The 15,957-nt window shown below is 39.9% G+C and overlaps 1 protein-coding gene across 10 annotated transcripts in view; it reads right to left on the reverse strand.

The window, feature by feature from the left end:
* POLA1 (DNA polymerase alpha 1, catalytic subunit) overlaps positions 1–15,957 on the reverse strand; it is a 391,031-nt gene that overhangs the window by 112,898 nt on the left and 262,176 nt on the right. The window contains exon 38 of one of the 10 annotated variants that reach the window (XM_055564232.1): positions 3,766–3,817. The exons of the other annotated variants lie outside the window; for them this stretch is intronic. Within the exon in view, the coding sequence (XP_055420207.1) occupies positions 3,813–3,817 (5 nt within the window). The 3' untranslated portion in view covers positions 3,766–3,812. The remainder of the gene's footprint in view (positions 1–3,765; positions 3,818–15,957) is intronic. 10 annotated transcript variants of the gene reach the window in all.

The raw sequence follows: 15,957 nt of genomic DNA on the forward strand, positions 1-15,957 counted from the left end.
CTAGAACTCTTGGGGTGGCCGAGTTTTGCTAAGAAGGCTTAATAAGATGATTATGTGAATTATGGAAACTTTTAAAGGAAACTTTTGTAAAGTTTCTCAAATTCAGGACCTTTTTCTTGACAACTGTTGAACCTTGTTTCCAGGAGGACCTGGAGTGGTGGTGATACATACAGAAGCTGACAACAGTGGTGCCAGAACTTGCTTTCTTGGAACATGTCCTGATTTCAGCTTGCTTTTGGACCAGATCACTTCCCCCAAATAGCCTAGTGATGCTTTTTTGGCTGTCACTGTCTAGGGCAAGGCTTCCTAAAGACTTTTGTACCAATGTCCTCTCTGGCAGTCTACTAAATAAAGCCCATGGACCCCTCCTCAGAATTTTTTCAAATAGGTTAAATAAAATACATAGGATTACAAAGGAATGCAATTACACTGAGATACATTTCTTAAAATATTTAAAGAACATATTTATGGTAAGTAGTATATATACTTTCTTATTAAAGCATTCAACAACAAGATCTAGTATGATAATGACTGTAATCTCAAAGCAATGATGAGTAAAAATTATATTTTAGGTAAGCGCAGCAACTGTAATGTCATCCAAAAATATTCTTGACTTCTACTGGTGACAAAATCATAGATTCTACTAATACCACTGTTTGAGGCCTCTATGCATAATTGAAGGGAGGGCTAATTCTAGTTAGAGGTTAGTGAAAATAAAGATGTCACTTTTTTCCCATTCAGGTTCATAGAACCTTTGTCTAGAGCAACTGTTCTTTAAAGTATGGGCCAGGGACTTCTGTGGGCAGCAGGTGTGGGGACCCTTTCAGGGGTCCTTGAGGTCAGATTTTTTTGAAGTTATATTCAGACCTTATTTGTCTGTTTAACTCTTACTCTGAGCCTAGAGTGGGGTTTCCAGTGGCTACATGATGTGTGATGTTCCCACAGACCAAATGTAGAAACAGGTATTTGAAATCAGCTGTTTTCTATTAAGCCAGATACTAAATAGATTTTCCAACATTTAAAACGTGGCTCTTCTCACAATTTTTTGTTTTTTCTTTGGGGGGGGGGGTCAATTATTTTTATAACATAGGTTTCTGTGTTGACATGTAATAAGTTTATTATTGTTATTCTAAAGTGAATTTAGGAACCCCAATACTTTTTAAGCATGTAAAGGAGTCCCCAGACCCCAAATCTAAAAACCACTGTTCCATAGCAAGACAACACAGTTGTCTTTCTATAAAATCACTGACCCAAAACACCGAGGCTGCTGTCATCATGCCCAGAAAATCATCATTGTGTTTCCTTCTCCTAGTGGCCTCTGACTTGACAAAATACTATCTAGAGTTTCACTAGCCCTCAGTTAGGGTTTCTTAACCTACTGAAATTGTAGGCTGATAGTTCTTTGCCATAGGGGCCATCCTGTGTCTATTGTAGATGTTCAACAGCATCCATGACCTCTAGCCACTAGATGCCCTTAGCACCCTTCCTCAGAGTTAGGACAATCAAACATGTCTCCAGATTTTGCCAAATATCCCCTGGAAGGCAAAAATCATACATGGTTTGGAACCACTGCCCTAAGTGCACTCACAAAGGATAACCTTAACCTCTGTTAAGACTCACTCTTCACACATGCCCAACAAATATTAAGACTCCTCTGTGGGGTGAGAATTTCTCCTGTCATTCAATTGTTAAGTGGTGATTTTCCTTAAAAAAAAGAAAAAAAAAAAGAAATCCTCACTTTCCTGGGTGGGTAGGGATTTAATGGGAAAAAAGAAAACCTGAATGAGATGAACAGTGAGCTACTCAAGAGAATCTGGGGCTAGAAAAAATAATTCAAACCCTGAATTCATGTCTCTGCTCTGAAATGGGCTAAGAACTAGAGGTATCTCGAAGAAGAGGAAACACTAACTTATTGGGGGGCAGGTGGGTCTGTTTAGGAAAACTGGACATGTAAGTTTGCTTTGGGTCAGTGACAGAAGTTAATACAATGCATGTGGTCCCCAAAGAAAGATGGTAGCCCCAAGGGAGGACTCCTGACTGTAAGATCATGGAGAAGCCAGTTCAGAATAACTAGAGGGGAGAGCTTGCCTTTCGATTTGGTGGATAAACATATTTCGGGTAAATGGAAGAGGCTGGAGATGGAGCAAGTTACCACAGGTTCTACATTCTTCATAGAACTCCAGGGAAAGGTAAGACCTTCCAGATGTTTTGGGACAAAAGCCAAGATAGGACACTGAAGGGCATATGAGAGTGCACACAGCCTGAGGCCAGCAGGGTCAACTCAGAAGGCCTGGAACCAGGTACAAAACTCGGAAAAAGTTTCTTGTTATGATTAAAGACTCCACCAGATCCATGAGCAGACCTCATCTGTATCTTCCTCAGGCCAAGTCCAAGTTTCTTTGTCTAGGGTCCCTTCTCGAATATCCAAGCCACAAGTGGATGGTGGAAGGAAAAAGGACTAGGAACCAAGAATCTTGTCAACTATGCCAGCTGTCAACAGATAAGCTGTGTTTTTTCAAGGAAGTGATACTAATCCTGGAAGCCTACTTGTTTTCATAGATTCTTTGGCTTTTCGGGAAAGACTAACAGAAAGTCACTCTAACTCAAGAGAGAAAGGGACCAAGCTGACATGCAAGAGAGGAAATGAGATGGGAGGTGGGGACCAGAAGGTGGCCACCTAGGCTCTGGACCAGATCTTTTGGGCCTTGGGTCTGAGAGTCTCTGGACTCTCATAACAAACTTCCCTTTGGGTCCAGTATGGTTCCTGATGGTAACACTAAGGTGGGGTGAACATCCTACAGCGAACATGTCACCACTGTTGCATTTCACTGGACATAAAACCACCAATATGAATATACTCTGGTAGGAGAGCATTTTGCACATCAATTCAAACCTCTTTCAAAGTTTTGATGAGCAGCAGGTAAAAGATGGGTACCCTAGTTTTACTTCCTTGAGGCTCACAAGCATGACAGTCTAAGTGACCTGTGCATTACAAGGTATACCTAGCTGTAGAGGGTTCAGAGCAGACCAACACCCTCCTCCCAACTGTGGGGCATCACACAGTGGAAAGGGCACAACACTGAGCTCTGAAGACCAGAAAAGGCATGTGTTGAAGTCACAGGATGGCTACCAATGGTCACAAACCTCTTGGGCTAGCCAATGCATATGTGAATTTGCATGCCTATGGCACCCAAAATGCGGGTGTTCTATTAGCTGTGGTAAGGGTACTTCTATTTGTATTTACAAAAATCTAAAACAAAGACCTTCATATTTACTGTTTGGGTGGATAGAGGCTGCATTTTGCTTGGTCTGAGTCTCAGATGCTGCACGAGTGGCTGGAATGTCAAGGGATCTCTTCTCTTGCCTTTGTCTGTCTGATCCTGTTTCATGGGCAAGGGTTTGAGAGAGGGGCCATTACAGGCTGGTCCACTTTCCCCACAGTGTAACACCATCAAGTTTCTGTTTGCCCAGTTAAGTGGCTTTAACTAAAAATAGTTTTAACAAAATGAAACATCTCAAAATGGTCTTTTAAAAGATTCTTGAAAAAAAGGCCTGGATTGAAGATACCATACATGTATTTTTAAACTACTGTTTCTCATCCTTCTCCACTTAAGATTTCATCTTTTTCATATGTTCAACAGGATACATTACATAGGGGGAGCATACTCATAGCATTCTGGTTCACCTCTTCCCTGCAGGATAAACTCTGTCGTGAGAGCTTTGGGGGTGGGGGTGGGGGTGGTAGGCACACAGCTGTTTTCTCACCCTTGACTTCACATCGTTCCAGTCTTCCTCTCTTCATCTTTAGCACACTAGGCTGTAAGTGGATAGAAATCGTTTGGCCACCTCAGCAGAATTGAGAACCCCCGTTCTATGCAGGTTTCCTCCCACCATTAGATTACGGATTCTTAGAGAATAAAGAGGCTACCTTATCTGTGTCTTTGAACAGACGGCTTGGCAGAGAGATGTTCGCTACATGTTTAACAACAGTGAATAGAAGAGGAAGTTCAGTGAACTTAGAATTGAAAGCACTACATTGTTCAATGCTTGTAGAGGAAAAATGCAGTCCCCAGCCAAAAGAACTTATCAACACAATGGATATTTCTTCGACCAAATACTTGATTTTAAATTAATAGTGAAAGGAACTAAAAACAATAGGAGAAAACATAAATATTAACAGGAGACAGGTAAATGTAGTGCTATGGGTAAATAGTTGAGGTTGAAGTTCAAGTTGTTGAAGGTTTTATTCCTCACAGAGAGAGAAGCTGGATACCAGCCACTTGTGTGAGGGAGCCCCAAGAGGGATGCTGGTGACCTGGGATGGAGCCTGGTGAAGTGGGTCCCCTCTAACCACCCAAGACACGGCTGCTGTTGTTTATATTGACATCACGTTTCTAGTGCAGAGCTGCGAATATCAGCCCTCCAGGCTGTGACTTTGTACATATATTTGTATCTGTGCAGAAAATAGCTTGATAATGACATAAACAGCAAAATTCAGTTTCTTAATATGACTGCCCCTCAAATGATCTGCATATGAATCTCTATCCAGGTATCTATGTACAAAGATGCTAGATGCCCTTGAAACCGGTGTGGTAACCTCAGGGAGGGGAGTTGAGGTGGGGCAAAGGATAGGGGACCATTATGCTTCACTCCGTATACTTTTCTACTGTTGGGATCTTTTGCCACAAAAATACATTCATCTAGCACTTGTAATTTAAAATAAATTACATCTTAAAATAAATGGAAAAAAGAAAGATATCCTGTGAGAGTTCTTAAAGAACCAGAGCCCATCACCCACTGCTGCCACAGATTCAACCTGTTACAGCTGTTCTCCATGAAAAAAATAAATAAAAAAGGTCACTCCAGGAATCATGACATTTATTAAGAATAACAAGAAAGGACCCACCTTTCTTATCTTCTGGCATACAAAAATCCAACACCAAAATGTTATTAAATCAAGTTAGTATTATCAGTAAAAAATATGTTCTACTTCCCATTATTTATGAAGCCCTATCCTTTTCTTTCTTACCAATTACATTCCCTATCATTTCCAAAATATACAAACTGTTTTCAATCAACAGATTTCTTTATTACAGCATGCAGCATACTTGTTACTGCCTCTTTTCTATATTGAATCCTTGATTGGACAAGCATTTTGAATTTAACACGGACTATGATTGCACATATCAAGCAAATTAAAGCTGCCAATCTCTTTTTGGAGACCATCCTTCATATACTACTGCTGAGGAGTGCCTTAAGTGTTTGCTTAAGAAAAACAGGGCAGGAGTGAAGAAATGATGGTTGCCAAACTGCCATGTGATCTAGCTGCTCTTTCACTCACTCAGATTAGTGCTGTGCCTTTAAAACACGTTTTGTAACTGTGACTTCAAAGCCATTCAAGTAACTTTGATAACATTAAGTGTTTTTCATAATCTTAAAAAAAAAAAAAACTTGATAAACTCAAAGGGTAAAAACATCAACAGATCGGAGAGGCAGGTGGACTCATGTGGAGTTCTCTGATGAACTTCCTTTTGGATGACAGGGGCGGGGCGGCAGCAGTGGTGTTTTTCCTATTTCCCTCTCTAGAAAATGAGACTATACCTCTAGTACATGTAGAGCAGCTGTCTGCTGAGGAACACGAAAAGACTTTTCATCAAGAGGTACAGGAAAAAATGATGTTTCATTACCAGGCAAGGTTAGGACTCAAGGCTTACAGTCCAGTAAGTTGAACCAAAATGTTTTCCAAACTCGAAGAAGAATGCAATCCTGTGGTTAAAGCAGAGTTTCTAGTTTTTCAAATGAGAACTATGTGGAGAAAGTATTTTACAATTACAAATTTTAAAATGCTATTTAAATTATTAAGATATACTTCACTTAGACATTACTAAATATGGGGCTTTTGTGGTCTTTAAGCTATATTTGTTGTTGTTCAGTCACTGAATTGTGTCGAGCTCTTAGTGACCCATGGACTACAGCACGCCAGGCTTCCCTGTCCTTCACTATCTCCCAGAGTTTGATCAAATTCATGTACATTGAGTCGATGATGTCATCCAACCATCATCCCCTGTCGCCCTCTTCTACTTCTGCCCTCAATCTTTCCCAGCATCTTTTCCAATGAGTTGGCTCTTCGTATCAGGTGGCCAAAGTATTGGAGCTTCAGCTTCAGCATCAGTCCTTCCAATGAATATTCAGGATTGATTTCCTTTAGGATTGACTGGTTTGATCTCCCTGCTGTCCAAGGGACCCTCAAGAGTCTTCTTCAACACCACAGTTCGAAGGCATCAATTCTTCAGCACTCAGCCTTTTTTGTTGTCCAGCTCTCACCATCCATACATGACTATTGGAAAAACCATAGCTTTGATATAAAGACTTTGTTGGCAAAGTAATGTTCCTGCTTTTTAATATGCTGTCTAGGTTTGTCATAGCTTTTGTTTCAAGGAGCAAGCGTCCCTTAATTTCAAGGCTGCAGTCACCATCCACAGTGATTTTGGAGCAAAAGAAAAATAAAAGTCTGTCACTGTCTTCATCATTTCCCCATCTATTTGCCATGAAGGGATGGGATCGGATGCCATGATCATAGTTTTCTGAATATTGAGCTTTATTTTACTCTCCTCCTCGCCTTCATCAAAAGGCTCTTTAGTTCCTCTTCGTTTTCTGCCATTAGGGTGATATCATCTGCGCATCTGAGGTTGTTGATATTTCTCCCCACAATCTTGAATCCACCTTGTGAGTCATCCAGCCTGGCATTTCGCATGATGTACTCGGCATATATGTTAAATAATCAAGGTGACATTATACAGCCTTGACGTACTCCTTTCCCAATTTGGAACCAGTCTGTTGTTCCATGTCTGCTTCTGTTACTTCTTGACCTGCATACAGGTTTCTGACCTGCATACAGGTTTCTCAGGAAGCAGATAAGGTAGTCTGATATTCTCATCTCTTTAAGAATTTTCCAGTTTGTTACGATTCACACAGTCAAAGACTTTAGCATAGTCAATGAAGCAGATTTTTTTTTCCTGGAATTCTCTTGTTTTTTCTACGATTCAAGGGATGTTAGCAATTTGATGTCTGGTTCCTCTGTCTTTTCTAAATCCAACTTGAACTTCTGGAAGTTCTCGGTTCATGTACTATGGAAGCCTAGCTTGAATGATTTTGAGTATCACCTTGCTAGCATGTGAAATGAGTGCAACTGTGCGATAAGTTCAAACATTCTTTGGCATTGCCCTTCTTTGGGACTGGAATGAAAACTAACCTTTTCCAGTCCTGTGTCCAAATGCTGAGTGTTCCAAATTTGCTGGCATACTGAGTGCTGCACTTTAACAGCATTATCTTTTATGTACGTGAAAGTGTTAGTTGCTCAGTTGTGTCTAACTCTTTGCAACCACACGGACTGTAGCCCATCAGGCTCCTCTGTCCATAGAATTCTCCAGGAAAGAATACTGGAGTGGGTTGCCATTCCCTTCTCTAGGGGATCTTCCCAACCCAGGGATCGAACCCAGTTCTCCTGTATCATAGGCAGATTCTTTACCGTCTGAGTCACCAGGGAAATAGATAAACTATATTAGATAGTTTCAGAAACTTGCTTCATTTGAATTGTCAACTGGAGGGGAGAGCATTGAGGAAAGAACAAAGAGGACTCTTCTTTGGTATCTTTGTTTCTGCTAAGAACCAGAAACACTTAAGGAAAGGGTTCCAGATTCAATTTTGGAAATGATGGGGAAAAATTGCAAAAGCATACAGAGAAAAGAGAAAACTTTCCCTTGGAACCAGTCTTTGTGCTATTTTTAATGAAGGATTTGGTTGGGTGCTCACCTTTTCTTTCCTCCACAAACTGTCAAAGTACAGACCCTAATGTCCATGACACATTTGAACTCTTTCAACCTGGCTTCCTGACTTTCTGAGAAGCAGATGATGGGAGGGAGTGAGGGTGTTAAGGTCATGCAGCCATATCGTTTCGTTCATTCATTCATTTGCTGTCAGGCACACAGGGAATATCCACCATCAGACATGACTGGGCACTGTGCTCAGGGATACAACGACGGAAACAATAGTATCCAGCCCTGGCTCTGAGGAACTCACATTTAAGAGGAAGACAGGTGCCTGGGAAAAAGCAGATATGACAAAGTCTCCAAAGTGCTATATGAGGAGGTGAGCACCTAACTCTACCCAGAGGGCCAGAGGAAGTTTCCATGAAAGAAGCCACATTTGAGCTGGGAAGCATGATTACAGCTGGAGTGGAGAGACTGAGGGGAAATCAGAAGTTTAACTTTGGAAAGAAAACATATTGATCTTCCATTTACCAAGCTTGCCTTGACATCAGCATATGTTAGTGTTTTCCAATAATGGGCAGGCTTTTAGTTTATGTACTTTGTGTATACAATTCTAGTACAAACAGCTTCTGTACACAGTGTACACTGATATCGAAGTGTCTGATATCCAAGCAGATTGGTTGGTGGGGGCACATACTCTCTACTGAGAATTTGAAGGAATTGAACTCTTCTTTTCCTAGAGCAACCTAATACGGTGGACACATTACCAGGTTACCTAGGTTCATTCAATTATTCCAATTGATGCACTGATGGCCTTAGCGGTGGTTTTGGAGATGGTGGTGGTAACAGATGTTTCCAGCACAACAGCACAGAATTTAATTTAGAAGCAGAAAGGTCTGTTACTATCCACATGGGAATCACCCTAAGACTGAGTATTTGCAACAAGTGAAATAACAAGAATGACTCATAGAAGCAGCATCAGGAGGGTCCATACTGTGTGTGGCACAGAACAGGCACCTGGTCTAGGGAAGCCACAAATATTATGCTCTTTTATTGATGCATTAACTGCTGAGGGTATTACGACCCTTTAATCATAGCCTTTTGCCCTTAGAAACTCTGAGAAATTACAGAATTACTCAGGGTGAAAATGACAGAGAAAAAGTGTCTTTCAAAATGCACAGTATTAATACTGTCCATAAATCAGAGTTACAGATTTCATAATAACATGTTGTGAAAAGTCTGAAAGATTTATTTGGTGTGACCATTACCTAATTTCAACATTTCTTTTGTGCCTATTATGTGCACGGCAGTAAGCTAATATGACATACAAACGCCAGGAAGGCATTTTATATAATCCAAGAACTTTAGGATATATGTAAGAACATCAGAATTTGGGTAGAAAATAGTTCTTCAGTTGTTTGTATTAAAATACTTTTAAATGTGACCCCTAATAAAAATTACTGATTTTGTGACCTTCCTGGTATATTCAAATCTTTACTTATACTGAACTTACTAACAAGTATGAAGTGGCATATAACTATTCCAAACTTGGGGGTAGGATTGATTATCACAAGATTGAGTAGCTGAGGCTCTGTGAACTGCTGGATCTTCAGTAGAATCTACTCAGGTTTGTTCTTTTTGTCTAGCTGATCATGTTCAATATTTTAAAGTATTTTTTAAAAATTAAAAAAATATTAAAATACCTCTAGGTGGGGCATGTACTCCCTAGCTCCCACCAGTCAACACATACATCCCTTGAGCAGGCACCCTGACATTTGATCCTTTTGAAGGGGCTTGACTTTACAACCTCTCCATTAGATCATATGCAGAAGGAACTTGATTCAATTAGCAATTAGGGCACACTCCAAGAGGAACAGCAGCACAACCTCCTTCAAACATCAAATGTTTTAGGTTATGAGAATTTCAGTGATGTGAAAATGAGTTCTGTACCATCAAAAAGTGGCTGGCAGGGAGTTATTAGGTTGGAGGAAAAACTAGGTGAAACATTTGCTAAATGGTTCCAGATGGGATTTTGCTGACATAAGACACTAGCTTTCTTTTTAAGGAATTTTTAAAAGGTTCTATAGATTACTTATATGATTACGAATAAGAGTTCTGTATTATTATAAACTTGTCACTATTACTGGATTTCAGCTATGTATGACAGAATCTTAGTCTACATACAACTCTATAAAGGACAGCCATTACTGAAGCATTACTAAGTTATTCCTCATTCGGCAACATCTCTTTTAGGAGTCTTAGAAAACTCACAACATGGCAATCTGTTGGGGAGTTAATAGAGACATAACAATGGGAACCCATGTTTTGTGAGTCCAAAGCCTGTATAGTTCTCTACCAGCTGTAATCCCTAGAAGAGGAGTTTAACAAAGATGAGGCAAGGAATCTTTTCAGAATACCACCTCCCGCCCTGTGTGACCAGTATGAAACAGGGTTGAGGCAAGGTGCTTCTTTTTCCATCAACATGAATTGGAAGAGGACATGCCATTTAGTTTCTTAGCATATTTTAATGCGCTGATATTTTGTTAGGGTTCTCTAGGTTGAGAATTTGTTTTTTGAACTGAATGCTTCCCACCTGAAACATTTCATTCAAATATTTCTGATTAAATAAGTCTTTCTATGTGCATGGTTTGGGTCCACTTTTAATGTTGTTGTTCAGTCGCTAAGTCATATACAGCTCTTTGTGACCCCATGGACTGGAGCATGCCAGGTTCCTCTGTCCTCCACCATCTCCCGGAGTTTGCTCAAATTCAAGTACAGTGAGCCGGTGACGCTATCTAACCATCTTGTCCTCTGCTGTCCCCTTCTCCTTTTGCCTTCAGTCTTTCCCAGCATCAGGGTCTTTTACAGTGAGTCGGCTCTTCACATCAGGTGGCCAAAGTATTGGAGCTTCAGCTTCAGCATCAGTCCCTCCAATGAATATTCAGAGTTGATTTCCTTTAGCATTGAGTGGTTTGATCTCCTTGCTGTCCAAGGGACCCTCAAGAGTCTTCTTCAACACCACAGTTCGAAGGCATCAATTCTTCAGCACTCAGCCTTTTTTGTTGTCCAGCTCTCACATTCATACATGACTACTGGAAATACCATAGCTTTGACTATATGGACCTTTGATGTCTCTGCTTTTTAATACACTGTCTAGGTTTGCCATAGCTTTTACTCCAAGGAGCAAACGTCCTTTAATTTGAAGGCTGCAGTCACCATCTGCAGTGATTTTGGAGCCCAAGAAAATAAAATTTGTCACCACTTCCACTCCTTCCCCTTCTATTTGCTGGATGCCATGATGTTAGTTTTTTAATGTTGAGTTTTAGATTTTTCACTCTCCTCTTTTAATACAAAATGATTATTTTAAAACATGGACAGATTCTACAATTCCTTAATGATACACACAATTCAAGAATTAAGATGACTCTGGAAGTCATTACTTTTTAAACTAAGAGGACAGGTTGGTTTTAAATGACTGAATGGCGAAGAGAATAAATAGGGATTGTTCTTACCTAGCAGTAGATTTTATGAAGTTACCATCACATATATTGAAAATTAAAACTATTAACAGCAGACATGGAAACTCTTATAGACTTACCACTCCAGTACTCTTGCCTGGAAAATCTCATGGATGGAGGAGCCTGGTAGGCTGCAGTCCATGGGGCCACTAAGAGTCGGACACGACTGAGTGACTTCACTTTCACTTTTCACTTTCATGCTTTGGAGAAGGAAATGGCAACCCACTTCAGTGTTCTTGCCTGGAGAATCCCAGGGACGGGGGAGCCTTGGTGGGCTGCCGTCTATGGGGTCGCACAGAGTTGGACACGACTGAAGTGACTTAGCAGCAGCAGCAGCACAAGCCACGTTACAAGTTCCCAACAGAGAACCACTTCACATTAGTGATAAGTATAAAGGCTGTGTATACATGAACCACTGTATTTATTTATAGTATAGTAAACAAGAAGATGAAAGAGTGAAGGCCTGGAGAGGATAACCTCTGAGTCCCACAGATGTGGGTGGAAGAGCTGGATGTGCCATTTACCAGGTCAGCTACTCAATTTCTCCTAACCTCAGCTTTCTCTCCTCCAGTATAGTACTCTATGGTGTATTTGAAAGCTGCCAGAAGTATGGATCTTAAGAGTTCCTATTACAAGAAAAAAAACTGTAACCATGTGAGGTGATGGCCATTAACTAAACTAATTGTAATCATTTCACAACGTATACATATATTAAATCATTATGTTAAAGTGAAAGTCGCTCAGTTGTGTCCAACTCTTTGCGATCCCATGGACTATACAGTCCATGGAATTCTCCAGGCCAGAATACTGGAGTAGGTAGCCTTTCCCTTCTCCAGGGGATCTTCCCAACCCAGGGACTGAACCCAGGTCTCCTGCATTGGAGGCAGATTCTTTACAAGCTGAGTCACAAGGAAGTCCAAACCATTATGTGATATACCTCAAACCGATACAACGTTATTTGTCAATTATATCTGAACAAAACTGGGAGAATCATAATACAGATCTGAGTTTTGTTTTTTTTTAAGGTTAAATGAAATGCACATAAAGTACTTACTGTGATGCCTAGTGGATAGTAGATAATCAATACAATATTAGCTATGATTAATAGCTATTCATTTCACACCTATTTATAACAAGAACTCGAGCTGTTCTGTAATCAAAATTTGCCTAATATGATATGTTTAATGGTATTTACAATCATAATCATTATTGTATTATAGTGTAATTAGGTATAAACAGTAAACTGTTGGTGTAATAGTAATAGTGATAGTAATTAGTACACAAACTTTTTTCCCCTAGTTTTTCTCTTCTTTGTTCTTGATCTAACATGTGATCAACATTATTATCAGCTGTTTCCCCTCATTTACTAGTTGTGTGATTTTGATCATATCATCTATCCTCTATAACATTTCCCTTTCCTCTCTGTGAAATGGTAATAAGACACATTTTGTAGTTAAAATTAAACACAGTAGAATATAGTAAAGTGCAAAAAGTAAATATAATAGATATAAAGATGTAGTAAAAACGTAAAGATAACATACATACAGACATAGCAGAGTGTCTGACACATAACTGATCAATAAATGACAGCTGTCAGTGGGTGGTGGCATTGTGGTTTGTCCAGAAAAACAATATGATACTCTTTCCCTATGGAATCCCTATGGCGTCCTCATAGTCTCAAGGACTAAGTCTAGGAACAACCTTTGAGAGCATGAAAGTGGGAAAGACTTTTAGGGCAGTGGTTTTTAACCACTGCTGCATGCTGGCATTGACATATACTGATGACTAGGTGCCACCCACAGTTTGATTTAAATAGTCTGGGGTATGGCCTGGCATTTTTTTTTTAAGCTCCCACGTTAGGATTTATTGGGCATTTGAAGTGGAGAACCACTGCTGGAGAGTCAGCCATGCTCAGGTAAAACTTGTCTCTGGTTCTAGGGATGGATGGCTGGCAGGAGCCCCCATAAGAACTGGTGAATTTTGCTTATTTGGGGAGGAGAGCAAGCATAAAGGAGGCCCCTTCTCACTCTTCCCCGACACCCTAAGAGGAAATAAGTCAGGTTTGCTTTCAGAGTTGGCCTTAAGGGCAGTTTTGTGTATGTGTGATTTTAGGAACAATAGGAAACTATCCTTTCTCCAAAAGTAACCCATGGCCTGGTTATGCTGACATTCCTTTAAGATAAAATAAAGCAAGTCAAGTTTGAAAATGCAAAGAGCAATAAATCACATCACAAATGAAGGCTTTTTATTTTTGTGAGAAGTGCAAAGAGAGAGGTTTCATCATATTTTAGAGGTTGGGAGGAAGGCAGTGGCAGGAGAGTTCTGGACACATAAGGGGCACCAGCCAAAGAAGATCAAGGAGGAGAGCAGAAACAGAACTGAGAGAACCACAGACCAGTGTTTCTGAGGTTATAGTTTTGCTGCATGAGGAAAGAAGTTGTGCAAAAAACGCATCTTTATGGATGCCCAATCACAAGGTTACAGAAGCAGTAACTAACAGCAAGCGTTTAGCAAGTACATCTCCTCTAAAAGCGCAGTGCTATCACACCATTAGGAAGTTGAAAATACCTTTCTCTGCACATGCAAAATACTATGGTCCCCTGAGGAAGGAAAGCAACACAGTAATAGAAAGAAATCAAATCTCTAACTATCAAAGCCAAAGTAAAAGCGGTATGTCAGTACTAGAAAATAACTTTAGTTCTTTCCAGGTTGTGGCTGTCATGGCATTACATACATATCAAATTGTGCCAGTTACAGCACAGCCTAACAAACCTCTCTCTTGGCAAACACCTCAGACATGGTTCTCTTAGTTTGTCAGCCATCCTAGACTTATACTGAGGGACAAATAAGAAATATTCCAAATCGTCAGAGTACTCATGGAACAGGTGTTCCACTTTTAAATGATCATCTTAGGACCCATTTTTTTGTTCTGCCATTTTATCCAACATCCTTCTATTTATTTTTTCTCTCAAAGAAAGATGATCTCATAAGCAGTGATCTTTCAGATTTTTTTTTGTAGCTTTTCATCTAATCTTTCTGGCATGGTCAACACATTGGGGTTTCTTTTCTCAGGAGTTTCACCCACCAACATCTGCAAGTAAAGGCTGGGTCCTTGTACCACCTGCGTCCCCTGAAAGCACCCACTCACACACTTGGTCTACCAATATAAGGCACATCGCCCAGCAGAGGATTATCAACAGCAGTAATAGCTGTCCTGCAAGAGTTTACATTGAACTTTTAAATTTAGTACTAATGAAGAATTGATAAAGGCGCTTTCTACTATATCCTACTCTACTTAAATCTATGTACGGTGTAGCAACTGTCTAATAACTATTGAATATTTGAAGATAGATGTGGTACAGAGATGGCGGTCATTAGACTAGGAGTTGAAAGCTGCCAAGTTACCACATGAATCTAGCTGGACACTTTGTTTGGACAGTACAGTATTTCAAAAGTTTTTGAAAGTGAAGGCCTTTCAAGGACTAGTGTGCTAAGCTAAGGCCTGGTAAGTTACTTTTTATCCCAAAAGACTTCAAAGGATTTTTAGTTTAGGGAGTTTGTTTTTCAGCAAGATATTCTGGCAGCAATTCAGTGTGTTAGTTGCTCAGTTATGTCTGAATCTTTGTGACCCCATGGTCTGTAGCCCACCAGGCTCCTCTGTCCATGGGATTCTCCAGGCAAGAATACTGGAGTGGGTAGCCATTTCCTTCTCCAGGGGATCTTCCCACCCCAGGGATCAAACCTGGGTCCCCTGCATTTCAGGCTGATTCTTTACCATCTGAACCACCAGAGAAGCTCAGGAAAGCAGCAACACAGAGGATGAATCAAAGGTTTAGATGCAGTTGCAGTCCAATAGAAATGTAATGTAAGCCACATATACCATTTAAAATGTGCTAGTAGCCATGATTAAAAAACACTAAAATAAAACAGAGGAGGTAAGTTCTATGAATGTTTCATTTAAGCTAATACATTAAATATTATTTTACTGTATAATCAATATAAGATTATGAATGAAATATATTGAAGTATAATGAAGTCATATGCAACAGGTCTACAAGCAGAAAGACCAATAAAGATTTGTCTCAGCGGGGGTAGGGGGGTGGAGTGGGGTGGTAGTGGTGGTGAAAGAGATTAACAAACCTCCAGTAAAACCTCCAGTTATAAAATAAATAAGCCACAGGGATATACTGTACAGCATAAAAAATATCAATAATATTGTAATAACTTTGTATAGGGATAGAGGATTTATGGTGATTATTTCATTATGTATGAAAACGTCAAATCACTATGTAGTACACTTGAAACTAACGTACTCTTACAAACTATATTTCAATTGAAAAAAATCCTCGCCAAAATTTTCTTAAAAAAAAAAAAAATTGTCTAGGAATCCTGCTTAGAGGCTTGCCTGAATGAAGGCACAGCAGGTGAAAATGGGCTGGCAAGCTGCAGAATAGATTCAGAGGCAGAATCAGGGCAGTTTTGAAAATTCTATGGTCAGGGAACCCAGGAATATACTGGACTGGAATTACATAGAATGCAGATTAGGAACACTGTTCTTTTAAAATCACTCTTCAATTTTCCCCTTTCCCTACACTAGTCTAAAATATCTATTTTGTTTCTAACAATGGAATTACTTTCCTAGGAAATCTTGAGTTATATTTATAAAAACT

The sequence above is a fragment of the Bubalus kerabau genome, chromosome X (genome assembly GCF_029407905.1).
Source record: "Bubalus kerabau isolate K-KA32 ecotype Philippines breed swamp buffalo chromosome X, PCC_UOA_SB_1v2, whole genome shotgun sequence".
In the NCBI taxonomy this organism is placed as follows: Eukaryota; Metazoa; Chordata; class Mammalia; order Artiodactyla; family Bovidae; genus Bubalus; species Bubalus kerabau.